Source organism: Antechinus flavipes, chromosome 5 (genome assembly GCF_016432865.1).
Source record: "Antechinus flavipes isolate AdamAnt ecotype Samford, QLD, Australia chromosome 5, AdamAnt_v2, whole genome shotgun sequence".
Taxonomy (NCBI): Eukaryota; Metazoa; Chordata; class Mammalia; order Dasyuromorphia; family Dasyuridae; genus Antechinus; species Antechinus flavipes.
In genome coordinates this window covers 195125303-195148957 of record NC_067402.1, presented here as the reverse complement: position 1 = coordinate 195148957, position 23655 = coordinate 195125303, and the positions used below count along the sequence as shown (strand labels likewise).

The window sequence follows — 23655 nt, the reverse complement described above, 5'->3', positions numbered from 1 at the left end:
AAATGTGTGTATAGGTACATATTACCTCTACATGTATACATCCACAAAATCTCTTATACATATACATGCAAATACAGGCACACCCAATGCAGAAGGGAGAAATGCTGTATTGTTTGGATGCATGATGGCTCAGTGGAAAGGGCACTGTCTCTAGAGTCTGAAGATTCAGGTTCGAATTTCAGCCAAATCACTTCATCTCCGTGTGCCTCAGTTTCCCTATCTCTAAAATTAAGGGGTTGAACTAGATGGCTGACAGCTCCTTTTTCTATGTTATTATGATCTTTGCGCTCCTATTACATGTCAGTGAATGCAACTGACGGTTTTTGAAATTCTCTGTTCTTGGGAAATACAGGGAAAATGAGAGGAAGTTTGGCATTTACTCTGAAACACACATCTCCCTGGTTGCCAGCCAGGAGAGATGTTGCATGCTGATTTCAGGTATTCACTTCTCTTCTTCTCCTCTGGGAATTCTCCACTCACTTCACTTTTTCTTTTAACAAGGAAAAAAAAATGGAAAGATGTGTCTCATTCACAACAAGGTTAGTTAGCCCTTGTAAGAGGAGCCTGTTCCCTTCCTTGCAGTTTTCCCAGGCACCGTGGGGAGTGGAGAAGAGATGATTTCTCGGGTCCAGGTATAGCTCTTTCTTTCATCATTTCTTTCTCATCCAGACTCTGTAGAGGTGGGGCTACAAGGAAAAATATTTAGCTATCCCCAAGTAGCAGGCAGATTCTTTCTATTCCTATTACCACCACAGTTCTGAACATTCTCTTTTCACCTCATATCTTGCAAAGGTTTCCTAGTTGTGTTTTTTTTCTAATCCATCTTTAGACAACTCTGCCATATTTGTGTTCCTTAAATATCAGTTTTATCATGTCCCTTTCTTTTCAAGAACTTCCAGGGGCATCCCCTTGCATTAGTGTTCGATCAGTGTTGATTTCTCTGTGTGCTTAGGTGCTCACATAGGATCCAACACATTTACACCTAAAGATGTTTTCTGTACCTGAACCAGGCATAAATTCAGCTGCTGCCTTTGCCACTTAGGACAAATACTCTGTGATCTTCAGTAAATCACTTTTCTGATTTGAGTCTCAGCTGGCTCATCTGTAAAATAAAGGTGTGGGGCGAAATAGTCTCCAAGGTCCCTTTTTTTGCTCTAATATTCACTGATTCTTTAATTCTAATATGTGGTGTTTAAAGATCTCCAAAATCTGGTCTCTCTTTATCTTACCTCATCTTTTGCTATATATGTGTGAAACAGATTGCTGTCTTTACTATTTTCCAAAATGCTTTCCTTCTCCCTCTTGTTTAAAATTTGAATCTGGCCAGCCTTCAAACCTTACTACTTCTTATATATTCATCTATTTAAATGTCTTATTATTCTTATTGTATATGACATTTATTTTAGCAGAATACTATATTGGGAGCTCCATGAGGGTAGAAACTTTAGCTTTTCCAACCCCTTGTATATTTCACAATACAACCAACAAATATTTATTGAATGAATAAATGATTAGTGAATATTCTACCTTGAATATGCTATTTAACTTTTACGTACATAAGTATCTTTTCCCCTCTAACTGTATTGTATGCCTCATGAAGTAAAGGATCATGTTTTATTCATTTTTCTTATATTTATTTTAATTTCCTATTTATCTTGATTTACAGATTTTTATCAGATATTTGTTGCAAGGATTTCCCCCCTCCCCAGTTAACGGTCCCCTTTATTATAGCTTCATTGACTTTTTTTGTTCTTGCAAATGCTAACTTTGTTTTATTTTTTATGATCCACTCTATCTTTTGTTTGCTCAAGAATTCTCCCTGCATACACAAAGGTACCTTTTGAAAAAAACCCAAAACAACTCTGAAATGATCTGGACTATTCAGAAAAGTGATCTGGAAGGGCAGCTAGCTCTAGATCTGAATTCAAATCTACATTCACTTATTGTATGACCCTGGTCAAGTTATTAAACTAACTTCATCCAAAAAAGAAAGAAAAAGAAAAAGAAAAAAGCAATCTTATATTATGTTGAAAAAAATGACTACAATATCCATGCCTTGATCATTGATTCTCTTACTACTGAGGGTACCACCATCTTTTCAGTCATGTCAGTCTGCAATTTTGGTATCAACCTTCATGCCTCATTCTCATTCTCATCTGACATTTAATCCATTGCTAAATCTTGTCATCTCTGTCATTTCAACATCTCTTATATGTGCTCTCTTTTTTTTACTTAGTGCCCTTCCTGCCTTTTTGCCTAGGGTACTGAATAGCTTTATAATCAAGTCCCTTGATTTAAGTTTCTTATCCACTTCATTTCTTCCGCCACTCAGCTGCCAAGGTGATTTTTCAGAATTGTAGCTCTGACTATGTCACTCCCTCTGTTCACTGAGTATAACAGTCCTCTGTGTAGAATTTAAAGCTCTCTACTGGCTCCTTCTTACCTTTCTAGCCTTCTTAAGTCTTACTCTCCCCTCCATTCATGCTGTGGTTCAGCTATAATGACCTACTTGCTATTCTTCCAAGGTTCCATTTCCCAAAATTCTGCCTCGATTTTTCCTTCTCCTCACACTATCTGATCAGTTGCCAAGTTTTATTGATTTTATCTCCACAGAATGTTTTGCATATCTGTCACCTTTTCTCCATTCCCATGGCCACCACCCTCATTCAGACTTCTTGCTTGGATGATTATGATAGCTTCCTAATTGGTCTCCCTGCTTCTAATGTCCCAAGAGTGGCAAGGAGCCAGTACTTCAAATTCCCAAGGGACATTTCTTCTAGCTGTCTCTTTGCCTGGATGACATCTCTTTAGATGGGAATTCATAGTCTTTGTCCTCTTCTATGGGAATAAATTCTTGGGGTCTTGAGCTTCATGAGAAACATAGCTTATGATGGGATGGGCCCCAACTAGGGGACAGTTAGAGCACCAGGCCTGGAAGATTCATTTTCATGAGTTCAAACCTGGTCTCAGACTCTTACTAACTCTATGACTTTGGGCAAGTCACATAATCCCATCTGCCTCAGTTTCCTTATCTGTTAAATGAGCTGGAGAAAGAAATAGCAAACCACTTCAGTATCTTTGCTAAGAAAGCTCCAACTGGGGTCATGAAGAATCAGACAAAACTAAAAAATAACTGAACAGCAGCAATCCACTGGGAATTGCAAACTTCTTTCATCTGACCAGTGTTACAGAACTAACACTAATATTTAATGGCTTCAAGAACATACCATTTATATATTCTTTTCAGATTTATAGATAAAGCATTATCCTTACAACAGCCCCGTCGGGGTAAGGTAGTGCAAGTATTGTCCGCTTGCCAGTTTGGAGTAGAGGAGAAGTTGACTGTACTAGTTAAGAGGAATTGGTTCGTGCTATACTCTCTCCATCTTCTCAGAAACACATGCATACTTGCTGAGGGTCCCTGGATAAATCACTTCACTTTTCATCTCCTTAAGCAATTTTATAAGACTGTTATCAAGTGTCTTAGGGATTAGGGAGAGATTTGGAGTCAAAAGACCTAGATTTGAATCTTAGCTTTTACTACCTTTATGAGGTTGCACTATTCATTTTATCTTGATGGGTCTCAGTTTCCTCATCTGTAGTATGAGGTGATTGAATTAGGTGACCTCCAAGGTCCCTGCTAAGTGCTAGTGTTTAGCACAGTGCCTGGTATATTTTGTTGTTGATGAGTCATTTTAGATGTGTGACCCATTTGAGGTTTTCTTGGCAAAGATATTAGAGTAGTTTGCCATTTTCTTCTCCAGCTCATTTTACAGATGAAGCAAATCGGGTTAGGTGACTTGCCCGGGGTCACACAGCTACTAAGTGGCTGAGACTGAATTCCAAATCAGGTATTCTATATTTACTTCTGCTCTTATCTACCCTACTGGGCAAATAGAGGGCATCCATAAATGCTTGTTGACTTAAATCTGCCATCCTGTAAGTTGTAGAGTAGATCCTAAACTACCTTGGTAGAGAGGTTTTGATACTAGAAATTTCCTACACTGCTGAAATCCTAGGTCTCACCCCATTTTTTAAATAGTAAATAACTGAATTGAGGCTTGGCAAAGTTAAATGACTCTCAGTTCAGACAGAAATGTCAGAACCAAGACTCAAGCCCAGATATCCAAGAAGTTTCTTTCATACTCATTTTGTCAGGCCATCCACCTATGGAACTTCAGCTCTTGGTCTTCCTGAAAAGGACAAGGGAATTCCTATGAGGAAGGAGAAAGTTTGCTTGGTTTTTACTATCCATTACAGCTAGCCCGGTCGGTTATTTGGGTTTGGGAGTGGCCCCTTGCTTCTCTGTGAGCTTGGCGGAGGCTGCAGAACCCCATCTTAGAAATCGGCATTCCCCTCCGGAAGGAGCATGCCCAGGGGCTGGAGCAGAGTGGACCCTGTGTGCAGACGGGTTCTCAAGAGTGGATTCTTGGGACATCACCGATGCCCCCGAGCCTCGTGCTTCTGCAGGATCACCTCCCAGACCCATGAGGATTGAGAAGGTGTACTCCAGACTTGTGAATGTAACTGCGAGGCCTTTTCCAAGCCTCATAGGTGCAGCAGAGCAACGGCCGAGGCGGACCCATGCTTGGGGTCCCCTCTTCCGTACCCTTCCTGGCCCCCACTCTTCCCCTGAGCCGTTTGGAGCCCATCCTCACTTTCTCAGCCTGTTCTGATGTTTATAGAGACAGGGATCCTACATACAGTTCCAGTTCATCAACAGCTAAAGAGCCCTTGACATTTAAGAGATTTTTCGGTTGTGCACTTGTATAGGCAAAGAGCAGAAGCTAATCCTATTAAAGGTATTGTGTCATTTGGGGGAGAGGCACCCCCCACCGCGGGACAGGCCAATGCCGATTGGCCAGATGCAGAGCAGGGGGTGGGACCAGAGGGACCGGGGATGGCGGTGGGGGTGGTGGGGGGTGGGGGTGGTCGATTTATGACTTGATAGTTAGGTCAGGGATTTCTAAGGGAATACCCAGAGGTTGCAGCTGCTGCTGAGCTCTCAGCCCCAGCAGCTCCACGTTGACCGGCGGGAGAGCGAGGCGGAGAGCTAGCAGCAGGCAAGAACCAGGGCCACGGGCTGAGGAGCGGTTACCGCAAAGTAACAGGAGAGGGGGGAGGCGAGAAAGCCAGAAAAAAAAAAAAGTGGTCGCTTTCCGTGGCGGGGCGAGGTGCCCAGAGAAACCGGGGGCTCAGCGCCCCTCTGTCACGCGTGGACCCATTTACGGGAAAGGAGAGGGGAGAACTGACTTGCTTTGGAAGACGCAATAAAATTGAAAGAGAGAAAAGAAAAAGAAGCTAAGTTATGCAGAACTGATTGATTCCCCGAGATTAGGGGAAGGCATGAGTCTGTCAGGGCTGCGGGACGCGTGTAGGCTGGAGCCGCAGCCCCCACGGGAGCGGGCCGGCCCGCGGTGAACTGGGCGTCCTGCTGGGAAGGTAGATCAGCAAGCCAGCGGCAATGCAGGGACGCCTGCTCTAGAGAAGCCTCCCGGAGAGGGAGTGTGTAGCCTCGAGAAAAGAGGGGGCTCAAGGGGAGCCCTCAGTCTGGAGCCTGCCCCTCTCCTCCTCTCCCGCAGCCCCCCTCCCTCGCCCAAGCCCCCCAGCCCAGCAGAGTTCGGCACCCCTACCGCGTTCCACTCAGGGAGAGATGCCCTCAGTCCCTGCGGCCCCCCGGGGACAACGCGAGCATGGAGAAGTCGAGTAGCGAGGATTCTTCGATCCACCGGAGTCCATCTTTGGACAGCAAGGACTCGGACTTTGCCAAGCCCTCTTCCTCGGGCCGCCCCTTGGGCCGCGGCTTCACTGCGGGCGCCTTCTATGGTACCACGGGTTCCCGAACCCGGGGCCAGAGCCACGCGGAAGCCGGAGTGAAGACGGACAAGTACAATGCCCCGAAGGGCAGCAAGTATGTGGTGTTTTACCTGGACCTCTCCTTTGTCTTCCTTCTAGAATTTAAGAAGTGCAACATGGCCAGAGGCTGCCTCTGCTGTTTGAAATACATGATGTTCCTGTTCAATTTGATATTTTGGGTGAGTACCTGCCCCTACTTCCCTCCTCTGCTTTTGCGTCCTGCCTCAGTCCGGGGCTACTGCCCTCCCCACTCCCCTCCTCTGCTGCATTGCTTCTTTCTCTGAACAATGATGGTAAGTTTTTTTTTTTTTTTAAATCATTTCTACCGCCCTCCTCTCTTTCCCCTCTTCCTCCGGGTGGGTGCTTGAATGGAGACTTAATTTACTCAGGTCTAGTTGTACTTGGCTTCTAGGAGAGATGGGATTTTTTTTTTATTAGCTCTTGAAGTTTTCTATCCTCTTTAAGAAGGGGGTGAAAAGATAGACTTAAGCTTAGGGAAGATACTTATTGGGACTTAAGTGGGGCCTCTGAAGCATAGAAGGGGAAAGGGAGAGGTATCATCTGTTCTCATTACTGGGATATTTTTATAAACTAGTGAACATAATTGAACATTGATGCCTGAAAAGATGAGCAAGTTGGTTTTTTCCTGAGGTTACGAGGGGAGGGTCATGCTTTCAAAGCTTATTTTTGACATCATTTTGGGAGGTAAGAGAGGAAAGAGAGCTAGAAATGCAAATCCAAAGGAATTTTTGTTGGATCGAATTGAAAGGGTGCCACTAGATTGTTGGGTCAGTGGGTCTTTCTGGCTCTGATGTGTGCCCCGTGTTGAGTTTTGTATTGCAGAGGAGGGAGAATAGTGGAAGGTGTATGTGTGTGGGAGGGAGGGGGTGCTGTGATTGTGTGGTTCTGCTTTTGAGGGTTTGGAATGGATTCGGGTGGTGGAGCCAGCTGGCGGGAATCTCCTCTCATTGAGTCTCAGGACCTGGCAGAGTGAGAGAAAGAATCCCAGGGACTGCAGTGGTGTATGGGCAGCCTGAGCAGTGTCCATGGAAAGAAATAATTTTCAACCAAGGGTGCCAGAGTGGGGTGGGAAGATCTGGAATCACTCTGTCGTGCCCATGTGGTTTTGAATAGAGATTATTTAAAGAGAAAAAAAAATCCCAAAGAGGCAAATTTGAAAACTTTCTCATATTCATGTTTTACTTCTCTCTCTCCTCTCTCTCTCCTTGATCTCTACTGTTCTCTTTCATCCAAATCTTCATCCCTTCCCCCCAACCTAGTGGAGGTCAGTGCAAATATATGATATTGCTCCAAAGTGGGTGTGTCTCCTCCTGTCTGCTAGAGCATATCAGCTGCCCAGGGTCCAGGATGATCACTGGGGACATGGGAAAGTTAGTGCTGAGTTCATGGTCACGGGGCAGAGCTAAGTTAGAAGGGGGTGGCTGTGCTTTGGCAGCCAGTATCTGTGTTGAACTGACCCACTTTTACTGAAATAACTTATGTGAGAGGGATGAGAAGGATGGAGGATTAAGGAGGCAGTGTGAGGGGTTGGGGGAGAAACTCATTATCTATACCCTATAGCCAGAAGAGCAGTGAACTGTGAATCAAGAGACCTGAGTTCTCATCCCATGAATTGAATTGTATGAAGTTGGGCAAATGATTTGCCCAGCCTTTCTTGGCCTTAAGTTTCCAAATATATAAGATGAAAGCGTTTGATTAGATAATCTCCAAAGTCCATTTCAACTCTTGACATTTTATGCTTTTGTCTCCATTAATTGCAGGCTTCATTTAACAAAAGAGAATCCAAATTAGGATTGAAGCCAGTAGAACCTCTGAATTTTTGTTTTATCTTTTTTTCTGCAAAAATCATTGGTTTGCTTTCCACCCTGTAGAAAGAATTGTCCAGTGTCATTTGGGTGGGTTTTCCCCAGAATATTTCTGGTGACTTAAGTTGTTCCTGGCCATGTGACACTGAGTCACAAAATTTTGACATTGAAAAGACCTCAGAGATGATACAATCCAACTGGTATTTTAACAATAATCCCCTCTGTGAGATTCCCATTAGGTGGTCACTGAGACTTTATTTGAAGACTATCAATGAGGAGGAATTCCCTATATCTTGAGACAATCTATTCCACTTTTTCTTATATGAAGACAAACTCTGCCTCTATGATTTCTCCCAGTTCTGCCCCTTGGAGCCAAAGCACACCAAGTTGAAACCCTTCTGTGGAACCAGCCTTGCAAGTATTTGCAAATGGCTCTCAGATTCCCAATAGTCTTTTAGTCCCCAAGCTTAGCATCTCTGGTTCTTTCAGTGGATTTTTTTATGTTTGCTCTTAAGCTACCTTAAGAGTTTCCTCTAAACGCTTTCTCCTTCATCCATGTCTTTTGTGAAACATGGCACCCAGGACTGACCACAGTTCCCCAGATAGGATCTGACCATGGTAGAGTATTCCTTGCTCTGGGCAATGTTTCTTAATACAATCTAAAGGCTCAGATTTCATGGGAACTGGGGCAGAGATTTTTCTTCCTCTCTTCTCCCCTGTTTTTTGTTTTGTTTGTTTGTTTTGAATATCATAAATTTGTAGAATTCATTGACCATAAGAGCTGGAAAGGGACCTTAGAAGATCATTTGGGTCTTGTTAGCATTTTATCAAGGAAGCAACTAGAGTAAAATGGGGAACTTCTGGTAGCTTTGTAGCCCCCTTGTGGGCCAGTTCCTCCAATCAAATTTGGTTCTTGCCAGGATCTGAGTAAGTCATACATTGGTTGATACTTTTCTTATATGTTCAGCTTTAAAAGAATGTTGTCTTGTTTCTTTATTTTACCCGTGCGTACCACATCTCTCTGCCCATCTGTTTTGGTTCAGAGCATTTTGTATGCATGGGCAAAGGAGCAGGCATTGTGATTACTTTTGGCCATACTTTGAAAAAACTCTCTTGTGGATTCTCATCTGATTTCTCTTTATATCTGGCTTGTTGTTCACTGGGTAACTCCTCCCCCACCTGCTGGCTGTATTTGGTATGGTCTTTTATGAGTTCCCATTTTCCCAGGATGATAATGATCATAACTGGACATTTATATGGAAGTTTTCAGTTTCCAAAATGCTTTACTTACTTTTCCTTATTAATGATCTCATGAGGTTGTACTTAAGATATTATTATCCCCATTTTACAGATAGAGGAAATGACTGCTCAGAGAGATTTAAATGATTTGCCAAGGTTAACCAAGCTAGTAAGCAAGCAAACTGCAAGCATTTATTAATCACCAACTAAATAACTTGGCTTAACCCTATGAATAGAAACCAAAATGAAAGTCCCTACCCTGAAGAAGCTTGCATACTATTAAGGGAGGTAATATATTCATGCAGAAATATATAAAAAAATAAACATAAGGTAATTTTTTTGGGGGTGTAGCACTGGCAGCTGAGAAAATCAAGAAAGATCTCAGAAGCAGAATTGGAATTTTAAAATTAATAGCTCTCCTGACTCCAAACTCAGTGTTCATTCCACCATACCAGATGCTTCTTGGGAATCGGTTTGGGATGTATAACTTCATTTAGAATATTAAGTACCATAATGGGCAGGCCAGATGTAGAGATCTTCATCATATTTATCACCTGTGTTCCTAAGTTCCTTTTGTGAGAAGGCAGCTATTACTCTATGAACTACTTGTGGTAAAGTGGCAGAACAGATAAAGTGAATGGCACATTGGTATCCTCAGGAAATTAAAAGAGTGAGAGGAAGGCCATCTGTATCTTGATTGGATTATTCATGAAGCATTTATGGAAAAACATAGTCAAGAATCACAGAAGATGAGGTGTTGAGGAGTTGCTGTTTGTGCCAGTGGAGGAGGTTATCCATGCTGATAAAATCAATCACAAGATTGCCAAAGAACCATTTCATCTAGCACTTCTCATTAAGGAAGGCTAACTCAGGCAGGATTTCTTCCTTTACTGTATTTAGAGATTCCTTTCCCCTCCTCACCTTCCTCTATTTTGCTTTGGCATAGGGACCAGCCAGGTCTGTCCTGAAGGAAAGGGAATAGACACACACACACACACACTCACACTCTCTCTCTCTTTCTCTCTCCCCATCTCTCTCTCTTTTTCCTCTTCCCTTGTCTCTCTCTCTTTCCCTCCCTCCCCTTCTCCCCCTCCCTTCTCTCTCTCTCCTCCTGTCCCTCTTCCCCTCTCTCCCTCTTTCTTTCCTCCCCCTCCCTCTTTTTCCTCCCCCTCTCTCTTTTTTCCTCTTCCCTTGTCTCTCTCTCTTTCCCTCCCTCCCCTTCTCCCCCTCCCTCTTTCTTTCCTCCCCCTCCCTCTTTCTTTCCTCCCCCTCCCTCTTTCTTTCCTCCCCCTCCCTCTTTTTCTTCCCCCTCCTTCTTTCTTTCCTCCCCCTCCCTCTTTTTCTTCCCCCTCCTTTCTTTCCTCCCCCTCCCTCCTCTACCTCTTTCCTCCTTTTTTCCTCGTCTTCCCTTCTCTCTCCCCCTCTCCCCACTCTGTCTCTGTCTCTCTTTGTGTCTCTGTGGGTCCCCCCATCTATCTCTGTCCCTCTCCCTCTTTCCTTGTTCCTCTCCCTCTCTCTCTCCCTCTCTCCTCTTCTCTCCCTCTCTCTTTCTCCCTCCCCCACCATATTTCAGGTGTCTTGAATTCTCTGACTTGAATGCTTACTAACTTTATTTCTCTATGTAATTAAAAACAGTTTTGAGACTAGGTCATTATTGTTTGAGAGCATTCAAAGCACTGTGTAGCCTTTAAATACAAAGTATTAAAGATAAACTATTTTTGTAATTTTTTTTTGCCTTAAGTACTATAGGGAGATACATGGTAGGGGGAAAGGAATAAGATGTTATTCATGGGAAAGTGGGTCACTTCTTATGAAATTAAGTATAATTTCCTAAAGGGAGGGGTGCTTGAATATTAGGTATTGGGTTAACATGGAGGGGGGTCCAGGAAAAGGGAGGGTGCTGTGGCAGAAAAGATTCATGGTTTGGTTTGGGAACAAAAGAAATAGCAGAGTGAGAGGAGAGGAGAGACTAAGGCATCTCAAGCAGAGGATTGAGGTGGATGAGTTTGTGTCCTTGTAGCTCTGAGCAGGGAATGCAAGCTCAGTTTTATTGCATTCAGAGCTATGAAGTAAGAAAGACCAACAGAAGAGCTGATAGAGTAATAAGGAGGGTAGGAGAAAGATGTTGTAGTGAAAAGATTATTGAACTCTAGCTTGGGTTCTGCTGCTTTCTGTGGCACCGGGCAGGGTTTTTCTCTCTTAAGCCTCTTTCCTTAGGGAAGGACTTGGTCTAAATGTTTTCCAAAGAGTCTTCAGCTTTATCTGTGTGACTGATTTTTCTGGATTGCCAGCAAGAAGGGAAATGTATTCATCAGTGGGACCTTGCATTTACAAGGATATGAATTCAGTGTTTGGATTTGTAGCTTTTGGTCTTTTGGAAGGTAGGGTAGAATTGGTGGATCTGGATGACCAACTATTATTACTTCTCTTTTTTCTCCTCCACTTCTTATTTCTGGAATGTGCAGCCTATCCATTGTCTTAGGGCCCTGCCTCCCAGGACCAACTCCTTGAACAAATGGGAAAATACTGGCCAAGTTTAGGTATACAGCCATTGTGCCCAATATAGAAGGAAGGGAACTGAGTGTTTAAAATTCAGCTAGTAGTTACTATTCTTTATGTTTTCATTCCCAATCTCCTCCCCCCACCTCCAATCCCTCATGCATCCTGGCTCTCTGGGTCTTTATAGTGTAGGTAAGGAACAGTCCTGGCTCTTGGAGCTCAGTGGTTATCAGACCCATCCGAAGGATTTCTCCCAGTAATGGGAATTACTCTAGATTTTTCCTTAGGGTCTAACAGGATTTTGAATCCCCCCCAGGACCATCTGGCTCTGCTCTTCCTGCTCAGAGTAATTGAGTCTGAGCCTGGAGTCTTAAGAAGTGGCTTAAGGTACTTAAATATTCCTATGTTGGGGGTAGGGCTTGAAGCTGGAGGGGCCTTTCTTTGAACACCTGGGACTTATTGTCATGGTTTAAGAAGTGGTAAGTTGAGATTTCAGCCCAATTGTTTCTACCCCAAGTCCAATGCAGATCTATTAGTGAGTGGAGTGGAGAGAGGTGGGGAGCAGCGTATGGGCAGCACATTTGCCACTTGGAATAGTATTGACTATGTATTTCAACCCAGAAATGTCCATTCACTTTAAATTATAGTTGGCAGCATAATGACATTCTGGCCTTATTGGAAAGTCTATATTCCTCCTGGATCTTTTCCTTTATAAAGGCCAATTAGCCAAGGAAGCCCAGACTAAGATGTCTGTCCAGCTAGGTAAACTTTAATGTAGGGCTTATGAGTGAGTGGTCCTGTCATTTGTAGCTTGATTATTGTTCAGTCATTTCAACTCTTCATGACTCCATTTGGGGTTTTCTTAGCAAAGGTACTGGAATGGTTTGCCATTTCCTCCTTTACTCTAAGGAACTTGAGGAACTCAGGAAACTGAGGCAAACAGGATTAAGTGACTTGCCACACAGTTAGTAAGTATTTCTGGTCAGATTTGAACTCAGTTCTTCCTGATTCCAGTCTGGGTGGTCTATTTACTTTGCCTTTTAGCTGTTTTTATAATCTGATTAACTTCTTTTAATTGGGGTCAGGTCTCTTTTCTCTATCTTCTTGGCCTGTTCTTCCTATTCATTTGCTTTTGCATGTGGACTGCTTTAATAAGTGTTTTCTGGCCAGTTGAGTATGTGTATCCATTGTCTCCTCAAATGGACTACAAATGCATTAGTAGCTAGTTCTGAAATTTTTTCTTCATTTTTCTCTTTCTGCCTCTTCCTTTTCAGTATCTAGTGCTGGTTGGGTATCTTTAGAATTATTGACTGTTTGCAACCCCCCAAAAGGTGATTATGGGAAGAAGGCACCCTTTTTTCCTGCACATATTCCCTCTTTCTTTTCACATAGACAAGGGCAGAACAAAAGAATACAGGCTAAAGCTGGCGGTGAGACAGATTTAGATGAGAGGTCATACATGCTGATTATCCACATTTTGAGGCTTTGGAATGGTTAACCAATGGTTGTGGATTCTTCTTCTCTAGAAGCTTTTTAGGGCAGAGTCTTATATGGAATGGATTATCCATGGCCCAATTTAGATGGGATGAGGAATGCTGCAAATTTTTTGAGATCCTCAGGATAAACTAACTGGGGAATGATAGCACTGGGTTAGCTTCCCCTCCAAAGCATGAAAAATTAAACTTCCTTGTCTTAATATCTATTTTTAAATCATGTCAGAGCCAGCATTGATGTCAGTCAAGAAGGGTGGGGGAAGGAAAAAAAAGGAAACCTTAGCTAAAATATGGTAAATGGGTATCTCTGTTCTATATAGAATATTCCGTGGGTTTCAAGATAAGGTACTATCCCTTTGCAGGAAACTTCTCTTTTCTCAACACAGTAAACCCATCTCCCAAATTCTCCTTGCTCTGTGGTTTAGTGTGATTGGTAGACAGTATTTTGTGCCTCAGGGCTTTTTGTAGCATATTGGATATTGGAGTCTTAATTGGATATGTTATTTTAGTTAAAAGATATTTAGAAGCATAGTTAGACATTGGGAAGGGAATAACACTAACAACAATAGTGAACATTTACATAGCACTAAGCTTTACATACATTTTCTCATTTGATCTTTACAATGACCCTGTGAAATAAGTGTTATCATATCTATTTTAGAAACAAAGAAACAGAGTGTTACAGAAGGTAAATGATTTACTTAGAGGGGTCCTGAAGACATTCTAGGCAGGATTCAAACCCAAGTCGTTGGGACTGCAGATCTAGTGCTATATCTATCAGACTATTCTGTCTTTAAGGTCAGCTTAGTAAGAGCTCCTTATTTTAAATGTCACAAGGGCATGGGACTGACCACTCCTACTTGGCTTTCACACTGGGTGTAGGTATACTTTCTCACTTTCTGAGCTGACTGGCTTATTCTTACCTGTCTTCACACTCTTAAGTTTTTCTATTTTTCTATTTTTCTATTTTCTCAGGATCTAAGGAATAATCCTATTTGGAGGACTATGCCCTCTCTAATTAATGCTTTAGTTTTGGAGCCTTGCCTTGTCTGTTTTAATTTACACAAATCAGTCACTTATAATAACAACACTTTTAGGTCTTAAGACATTTATTTAGCAATAAGGCAAAACAACACCACCAAAACCCAATAACAGCTCAGGCACTAATATATTAAGGCAAGTTCAAGAATAATAAATTAATCATAATCCATGCATAAACCTAGGTTATATTTTCCCCACAATGTATTCATTATCCGGGGGATAGTAGATATAAACTTAGAGAAATCTAGTAGAGAAATATATCAGCGAAGAAAATCCATATGCTTGTGATTTTTCAATTTTTGTGAGTTTTGTTCTGATAAACCATGAATGTACTTTGTGGGTCCAGCCATTTCATACTCTTTAAAGAGGTTCAGCTTAAAATTTGAGCCCCTAACAATTGCATTTCTTCATTCTTGAACCTTTACTGGTTTTTAATTAAGACAAGTTTTTTTCTTCTCTTTTAGACTATTAAACTGAATATACAAAAGGGGCATCATCCTATATCCATTACAAATTTAAACCTTTGTGTTTATGGTAGTTTCTTTTCTGACCCTTTTGCAACCAAACTACTCACAGCCTATCTGAAAACCGAGTTTCTTTACACACAGTAAATTTAGTAGTTTTTTAAAAATTAAGTTAAAGTTCTTTTTCTAATCCTTTCAGACTCCCAGCAATTCACTGATGGGAGAGGTAAATATTATGTTCTTTATTAGTTGATTTTATTTTTCTGTAGGCAGAAGTTCTGTCTTAAACTCCCTTTCAGAAACATCCAGACAACTCTATAGGAAAGGGCAAGTACTTTATTTACTTATTCACTCATTTATTTAAAAGCCTTTTATTTTCAAAACATATGCAGAGTTTTCAACATTCACCCTTGCTAAATCTTATGCTCCAAATTTTTTCTTCTTCCTTTCCCTTTACCCCTCTCTTAAACAGCAAGTAATCTAATATATGTTAAACATGTGCAATTCTTCTATACATATTTCCACATTTATTATGCTGCACAAGAAAAAACAGATCAAAAAGGGAAAAAAATGAGAAAGGAAACAAAATGCAAACAACATCAAAAAAAGTGGAAATAGTATGTTGTGATCCACACTTAGTCTCCACAGTCCTTTCTCTGGGTGCAGATGGCTCTCTCCAGCTCACTTGTAGATGAGAAAATTGAGGCTCAATTAAATGTCCTTCCCCTATGGTCATTGACTTCTTCTGGGGAGGTGGGAGTTACCCTCCTTTTCTCTTGTTGCTTTATTTTGGAAGAAGAAATAAGAGAAAAGGCAAAGAATAAGTCCTCAAAAGTGAGAGCAAGTTGGTATGTTTGCTCACTTTATAGACAATAAAAAGGGTAGCCTTCCCTGACAAGAGTTTGTCCTTCTGAACCTCAGTCAGGACTTCTTTATGTTTTCTTAGCAAGACATTTCTTGGGAAGATCCCTTTCATATGCTTCCAAACCTTTCATACCCTTTGATCAGGTTAATTGGGGTAACTCAGATTAGTCTCCAGTATCCCTATCCACTCCCTCCAGTTGAATATTTACTCATCAAATTAAGCTTCATATTTATATTATTTAATTTTATCTGCAGCGAGGTAATTCTACTCCCACTTAATCAATTCTCTGTCCCACCCTATTTACCACAGCAGCTGTTCCAAACGTCTTCTGAAGGAATTTCTGTCCTGGAAAAATCAAGGTTTTTCCAGCTCCTTCGTCTCTTTTCATCTCTCACCCCTCTGACATCATTCCCTACTATTTTCTCCTTCAACTTTGACTATGATGAAGAGGTGATTTTTTTTTTTTTGGTAAAATTTTTTTTAATAGTTTTTTTACTTTTTCTAAATACATGTAAAGATCGTTTTCAACATTCACTTCTACAAAACTTTTTGTTTCAAATTTTTCTCCCTCCTTCCCTCTCCCTACAAGCAATCTAATTAAACATGTGCAATTCTTCTAAACATATTTCCATATTTGTCATGCAGCACAAGAAAAATCAGATCAAAAAGGAAAAAAAAAACACAAGAAAAAAAACCCAAGCAAAACAACAATAAAAAAGGTGAAAATACTTTGATCCACATTTAGATTCTATAATTCTCCCTAGATGCAGATGTCACTTTCCATGCAAGTCTATTGGAATTGTTTTGAATCACCTCTTTGTTGAAAAGAACTAAGGATGAACCTGCTCTTTTCCAAGACCAACCACTCTGATGTCATCTTCTCTTGTAGATTCTCCACTATCATTTCCACTCTCTTTCTATCTACTAATTCCTTTCTTTTTGTCTACAATTCTGCCTAGGCTTCTCCCATCCTTAACCCTCATTGATCCTCCCACATCTCTACCTAGTCTTATCCTATGTCTCTTCTCACCTTCTTGGCCAAACTCCTTCAAAAAGCCATCTTTGAGAAGTACCTTCACTTTGTTGCTCCTCATTCTAATAATGCCTTTTCTGATCACCAGTGATTATTTCTCCCTTAATAGCACTTTTTGGTCAATGAGACTCCTTACTAGAAGTTTTGCTACTCTGTGATAATTTTTTTAACCAAGTCATTAAATTCATAAAATGAAAACATGGAGGGGGGTTATGATTTTATTAATGGAGTAGTATCAATATAGATAAAATCACAAATTTTTGAGATTTTGAAATATATCATACTTGTGTTTTTTTTTTCCTTTTTATTCCATGTGCTTAGAAAAGGACTATGGCTAGTAGGTTGATGGATTGGAAAATCAGATCTGACTTGTGTGGACTGACTAGCAACTTAGGAATGATCCTTTCATTGGTTTGTGAAGTTACTTTTTTGTTCCAATGATGACTCCTTGAAAAAAAAATTTTTTTTAATTAAAAATATAGGAAGTAAGAAAAAATGAGATGAAAATGAAAAAGATTCTAGTTTGGAGAAAGATGAGAAAAAAGAAATGGAGACAAAAGGTTGGAAAGAAAATTGGAATGGGAAAAAAGTACTATTAGAATTCTTACAGAAAACGAGTGAGTTGGTAGTTTAATCTGAGACAAGGCAACATGTATCAGAAGTTGCCAGTCTGAATAGCATAAAACCTAAAATAAAGGACATTGGGTACAAGATTCACTTATGGGACTTATAAAAACTGTGCCCAAGATTTGTCCTTCCAGATCCCTGGATGCCTCTTTCACACCTGAGGTATTTCCCAACTCAGGCCAGGGAATGCATTTTCCATCAGCACATGGATGTAATGACATCTGTTGAGAGGTGGGATGGAAAGAAAGCTGGATTATGAGATGAATACTACCACTTTTCTGGATAACACAAAGAAATCTAAGGACAGAACATGGGCTAGATATGGGGCTAGTAGAAAATTAGGCTCTTTGGGGTTAATTTGCTGGAATAATTTCTTTTTATCTCTCATCTGGGCTAGCTCACATCTGAATCTACTGTTTTTGTTTCTGATGGGAGAAGGCTTTCCCCGATGTCTAAAATATAATTTCCTGAAGCTTCTTAAAAGTTTTTAATTATGAATTTGACCATTAATGAATATGAACATTTCAATATAAGAAAGAACAGAAAAAGGAAGTTATATTAGACTGTGAACTTATATCACATAGTTTTAAAAAAGTATTAAATTTAATATGATAGTAACAAGCATCAATTAATAATTTATCTATTATTAATAATTAATAATAACTTGAAGCACTAATTAATATTTTTTGGTGAATGTTATTGAATAAAGATCATTCTTTAGTTGGCAGGTTAAGTTACTTACAGTTTCTATTAGACCATTTGCCAGTCAGGAGACAATCTTTGCAAGAATTTACTGAGGTTGAGGAGAGCAAAGAATTTATTCATTTATTTATTTATTTTTACAGTACAACATGGAGGAAGGAACACTTCATTCAAGGACGATAAGTGGGTGGAATGTCTTTTGGGGTTTAGATTTTCCTGAGTACAAAAATTGGGTCATCTTGTGGTTGGTGAATCAAGGAAAAAGAATAGATAGTTGTTGAGGCAAGCAAGGCATTTAAGAACATGTGGCAATTGAATAAAAATTTAAGCTTGCTTTTATAGGGATCTATTGATAGAAAAGTTGAAATGTTGATAAGATAAATAGTAGTGCTGCTGAAATAAGTATGTAATGTATGATGCATTAAGTGCATTTTGTATATGTTATGTCGGTATATCTGTAGAGACTCCTAGGCTGGTCATGTATAGCTAGTGCCTTTCAATGATCAATTTGAGAAGGCTTTAAGGGGATGTTTGGGGACTGTTTGAAGAATAAAAGATAGACAGCTTGTTGAACTGAGAAATGGATGCCATTCCATGACTATTTATACAACTTGGACACATGGTGGCAGAATCACTGGGCTAGGGAATGTCAGCAGAGTAGGATATAATTCATTCTGTTGCAGTAGAAACTCTCCTAAGGAAAGGAGGGTTGTTCAAGTGAATTTAAATCAAAATACCAGATTTGGTGAGTCTTCTGCTTTCTTTGGAATGCCAAACTCATGGAATTGAAACAAAATAAGGAAATTGAATGCAAGAATGGAAACTGAACACGGGAAGTGAATACCTGATTAAGAAACAGAGAAAGGAAGCTGACTAACTGATTTAATTTGTCTTCCAAAAGCTTTGGCCTTTAATGGTGGCTGTGTGAATTTTCTCTCCTTGGCTTATGTGGACATTTTGTCTGGATCTGTGGACACCTCCACATATTTCTCTCTGACAAGGCTATGCTAGTAGAACTTTGGGTTATTGAGAATGTTGAGGATCTCATACTAATCTCTGGTGAAATGGAACCATCTAAGTCAATCAGTTATCATTTATTAAGCACCTACAGTGTATCAGACACTGTACTGTTGGATTCAAAGGAAGGCAAAAGCTAGTCACTGCTTCCAAAGAGTTTATAACCTAACAGGGAAGATAATATGCAAATAACTATATAGAAACAAGATGTGGACACAGTAAGTTGGAGGTAATTATCAGAAAAGAAGAGCTACTGATTGGGAAAAGCCTCCTTTAGAACATGAGACTTTATCTGGGTCTTGAAGGAAGTTAAGGAAGCCAGGAAGGTAGAGGTGGGAAGGGAGGGGGACAGGCAGTGAAAATGCCTGAAGTTAGGAGATAAGGTATCTTGAGTGATGAATAGCAAGTAGCATAGTATCACTGAATTGCAGAATATGTGGTAGGTAGACTGTAAGATATAGGGAAATTGGAAAAATAGAATGGGGAAAGATTATAAAGGGTTTTCTAAGTCAAACAGAAGATTTTACTTTTGATGTCAGTCAATAGGGAACTACTAGAGTAGGGAGAAATAGATAGAAAGACAGATAGACATCGACAAGTGTTTTAGGAAGATTACAGTTGAAGAAAAGAGTTGAGTGTAGGATTGATAGATATGAGACATGGAAAATGACTAGCAAGTTCCAGGTAAGTGGCTGTGTCAAAGAAGAGGAGAATATATATGTGAACAATATATATTTAAAAATTTTTTATTATAGCTTTTAATTTACAAGATATATGCAGGGGTAATTTTTCAGCATTGACCCTTGCAAAACCTTCTGTTCCAACTTTTCCCCTCCTTCCCTCCACTCCCTTCCCAGCTGGCAAGTAGACCAATACATGTTAAATATGTTAAAGTATATGTTAAACACAATATATGTATACATATCCATACAGTTATTTTGTTGCACAAGAAAAATCGGACTTAGAAATAAGGTAAAAATAACCTGAGAAGGAAATCAAAAATACAAGCAGAGGAGTGGAAATTCTATGTTGTGCTTCATACTCATTTCCCAGAGTTCTTTCCCTGGATGTAGCTGGTTCTCTTCATTACTGAACAAATGTAAGTGATTTGATTCATCTCATTGTTGAAGAGGGCCATATCCATCAGAACTGGTCATCATATTATTGTTGTTGAAGTATATAATGATCTCCTGGTCCTGCTCCTCTCATATGTGAAAAATATTACAAAAAAATAAAATAAACTGGACTTGGTTAGAGAGATTAGGGAATTAAGAATGTTTAGGTTGTGAGCATAGACTACTAGGAGGAGGATTGTATCTCAACAGTAATAAGGATATTAGCAAGGGAGGATTTGAAGGAGAAAAATAATGAATTTCGTTTTGGACGTGTTGAGCTCAAAATGTCTAAAAGACATCCATTCTGAGATATCTAGTAGGCAAATTATAGATTTCAGCTTCGAAATTAAGAAAAAGATTAGGGCTGAACAAATAAATTTGAGAATCATCTGCATAGAGATGATAATTGAGTCTATAGAATCTGATGGGATCACCAAGTTATAGAGGGAGAAGGGAAAATCTCCAGGACAGATTCCTGGGAGGCATTTATAGTAAACAGACTGAGAATACATCTTCAATATTAGTGGTAAGGATAAGATGTGGAGGAATCATAAGCTTCCAGGTATGCTAAGATTTGGGCAGTCTGTAGATGGGTAAAGTTTGGGAAACTTTTTATGGACTAGTAGATAAAGTGATCCTATCAGCATGATACTTTAAGGAAAATGAATTTGGTAGTGTTATCCATCTTTAGTCACTTTGTACCCCAGACAGTGAATTCTAGGCTTGAGGATAAATTGCAGAATAATGAATGATTCCCTTCTATGGAGTCATTCTTCAGGGAGTTTCCCTTGGCTGTGGGGAATGATGTGTTGGCTTCTAATCAGAATGACAGCAAGTCAGACTGATGAGGTCTATCTATGCAGAAAGACTTTGTGATGCTTATTAGGTTTAGGCTTACCATTGAGGCCATTTACCTGAACAAGACTTCTTTCCAGATTCAAAAGAAACAATACCTATATAGCTGGTAAGGACTGGGAGAATAAAATGTCCTGTTTTCTTTTAATATTTAGTGCATAGAGTGTAAAGGATTGGAAGGAGTCTTAGAGATAATTTAATTCAGCAGTTCTCAAAGGTTTTGGCCTTAGAACCCCAAAACATTCTAAAAAATTATTGAGGAAGTCCTCCCCTCTCTCAAGAGCTTTTGTTTTTATAGGTTATCTGTATCAGTTATTTACCATATGGAAATTAAAACAACTTAGTATTATTGTGAAAATAGTATTGATTTTTGCGGACCTCCTGAAAGGATCTCAGTATCCATGGGTCTTGGTTTTGTCACCAGTTAATTATATGACTTTGGGCAAGTGTAGTCCCTGAGAGACCATTAATGTTGAGAATTATTGACCTAGTGAAACCTCATTTTATAGCTGAGGAAATAAACTGAGGCACAGAGAAGGGATTTGGCTTAAGGATATAAAGCCAGCTAGTGGTAGGTCTGGGATGAGAACCTATGTCTCTTGGTTTTAATTCAATGTAGTACAGATGGAAAGCTGCCTCTGCACCTTGCCCAGCCTTTTTCTTTAATTTTCTTTCTTGTTGTCCCTTTCTTTTGTCCCTCTGAATCCTTGAATCCAGTTGGAGAAAGAATATGAAGAATGCTCTGCTTTTTGAAATGCTGCTCTTTGCAGAACTGCATCTCCAAATAAGAAACTGTGGGAAGAATGTTGACAATATTCTCAAGAAAGATGATTAGATTTTCTCTTTCCCCACTCCTTCCCTTAATATAATGACAGTCACATCTAGAAACAATTTGGACAACCTCCACATAGCAGTTCATGTTAATCTTCGTAATGCCAGCACACTAGGTGTAGTTTCCAGGGGCCAAAGGCTAATTGCTACTGTTTATTCCCTTACAATATCCTTCTGATGTTCCCCAGAGTAAAAAAAAATTGCAGATTACCTATCACAGCAAATTCCCAGCTTGCTCAAAGCTGCACCTGCAGCATGTGCCATAGTAATAAGTACCATTGAATGAGAAGTCAAGAGCTATGAGTTCTTAGGGTGGGTCAGGGTGTTTAGAGCTGAGAAGGATTGTAGAAGTTTATAGGTTCTGTAGATGGAAAGGACCTTTGTGGTCATTTAATCCAACCGAATAATTTTATTTTTGTTTTGTTTTCCTATCACCTTCATTTCTGAATGTATTTTTTCTGTTCTCTCCTCAAAGAGGCACCACTTATTACAAAGAATAAAAAGGAGGGAAACAAAATCACGTTAGCAAAATGAAATCCATCAATTCTCTAACCCGAGTCCCCTTTCTCTGCAAAGGACAACTGCATTTTATAGATAGAAAACTGAAGCCTGGAGAGAAAGTGACGTGGCCCAAGAAGAAAGAGATAATTGAGGTCCTGGTTTTGTCACTGATTCGTTGTATGACTTTGGGCCATTTTCTTAATGCCTCAATTTCCTCATCTGGATAGTGAAAAAGTTGTTCTATGGCATCTGTTATTTTTTTTTACCCTCTTTCTTTCTGAATAATTGAATGTATTTGAGAGACTAGATTTTCCTCATACTCTTTTTCCAACAATTCTTAGACAAAGAATCAGGGATTATAGGGAAAGTGTCATCTAATCCAACTTGTACATTTTTTGGATGATGAAACTAAAGCCTAGAGAATGCCTTTTTTGTTTAGAAAATAATGAAACTAAGGCCTAGACAGAAGGAGGTACTCCATGCATAGTATAGAGTAAATTTGACTTGTCATTATACTCAAGCAGCCTAACCTTCATATCACATATAAATTGTTTTCCATGTCAAAAATACTCTTCCTTCCCAACTATTCCCTACCTTCACTCTTCCAAAAACTTCTAATCTTCATCTCTCTGTTGGCATCTTTCTTCCTTCAAAGTTCAACTTTTTAAAATAGTAAATTAAAAGACTTTTATAATGTTTTATTTATTATTTTAAAATTCCCCCTGCTTATTATTTAATATTTTCCCTTAGTTACATTTAGAGCATTTTTTACATTTGTTTTAAAAACTTTTGAGTTCCAGATTCTTTCCCTTATCCCCACCCCCAGTCCCCATTGAGAAACCACATATGAAGTTATGCAAAACATTTCCATAATAGTCATATTGTGAAAGAAAACAGATCTCCCCCAAAAAAAACCCTAAAGAGAAAAAGAGAGAGAAAGAGAAAGAATATGAATGAGTGCTTCAATCTGTATTCAGAAACAATCAGTTCCTTCTCTGGATATAGACAGGATTTTTCATCATTAAGTTCTTCAGAGTAGTCATGGATCATTGTATTGCTCTGAGAATAACGTGCTGCCTTTCAAGATATCCCAGCTTGAAAACCATTCCTTCCTTGATTCTCTCAAACCATCTTTTTTCCATCTTACATATAGATAAGTGAATTCACTACGAGTTCCCCATTCCATCTTGTCTATAGTACTTCTTTTCCATTATATCACAGACTTCTTGAAGGCAAGGGCTACATCATTTTAAAATCTTTGTATCTCTAGTATATTGGAGGTAATAAGTGTTTAAGAAATGTATTTTCAATTGGCTTTCAGTTGTATATCAATTGTATATTATTCATTTAAGGTGATTTGAATTGAAAGAGAGGGTCAAGATTTGTGATACAGTAGAGTTGTGTTTTTATATTGTATGTATACATTCACACTTTATAAGGCATTGGGATCTCTTATATAACTAATATATAATATACCAATGAATATACCTATAATTTTTATATAGGGAGCAATATATTGGAGTGAAAAAAAGCTTCCATTAGTCAAAAAACATCAAGGTTTTAGTTTCAATTCATCTTACCTTTGTGACCTTGAGCAATTTGATTTATTTTTCTGGGCCTCAGTTTCTTCATCTGTAAAATGACTGGACTGAATGATCTTTGAGGATTCCCCCAGCTTTGACATGCAGTGC

General features: G+C 39.5%; 1 protein-coding gene across 5 annotated transcripts in view; it reads left to right on the top strand.

Annotated features, from left to right (window-relative positions):
- TSPAN9 (tetraspanin 9) overlaps positions 1-23655 on the top strand; it is a 250407-nt gene that overhangs the window by 125896 nt on the left and 100856 nt on the right. For 4 of the 5 annotated variants that reach the window (XM_051961046.1, XM_051961049.1, XM_051961047.1 and 1 more), the window contains one exon: positions 5956-6035. In XM_051961046.1, the coding sequence (XP_051817006.1) occupies positions 5973-6035 (63 nt within the window). In that variant the 5' untranslated portion in view covers positions 5956-5972. Of the gene's footprint in view, positions 1-4924; positions 6036-23655 lie in introns of those variants that run through there. The other variant, XM_051961044.1, reaches the window with a different exon arrangement.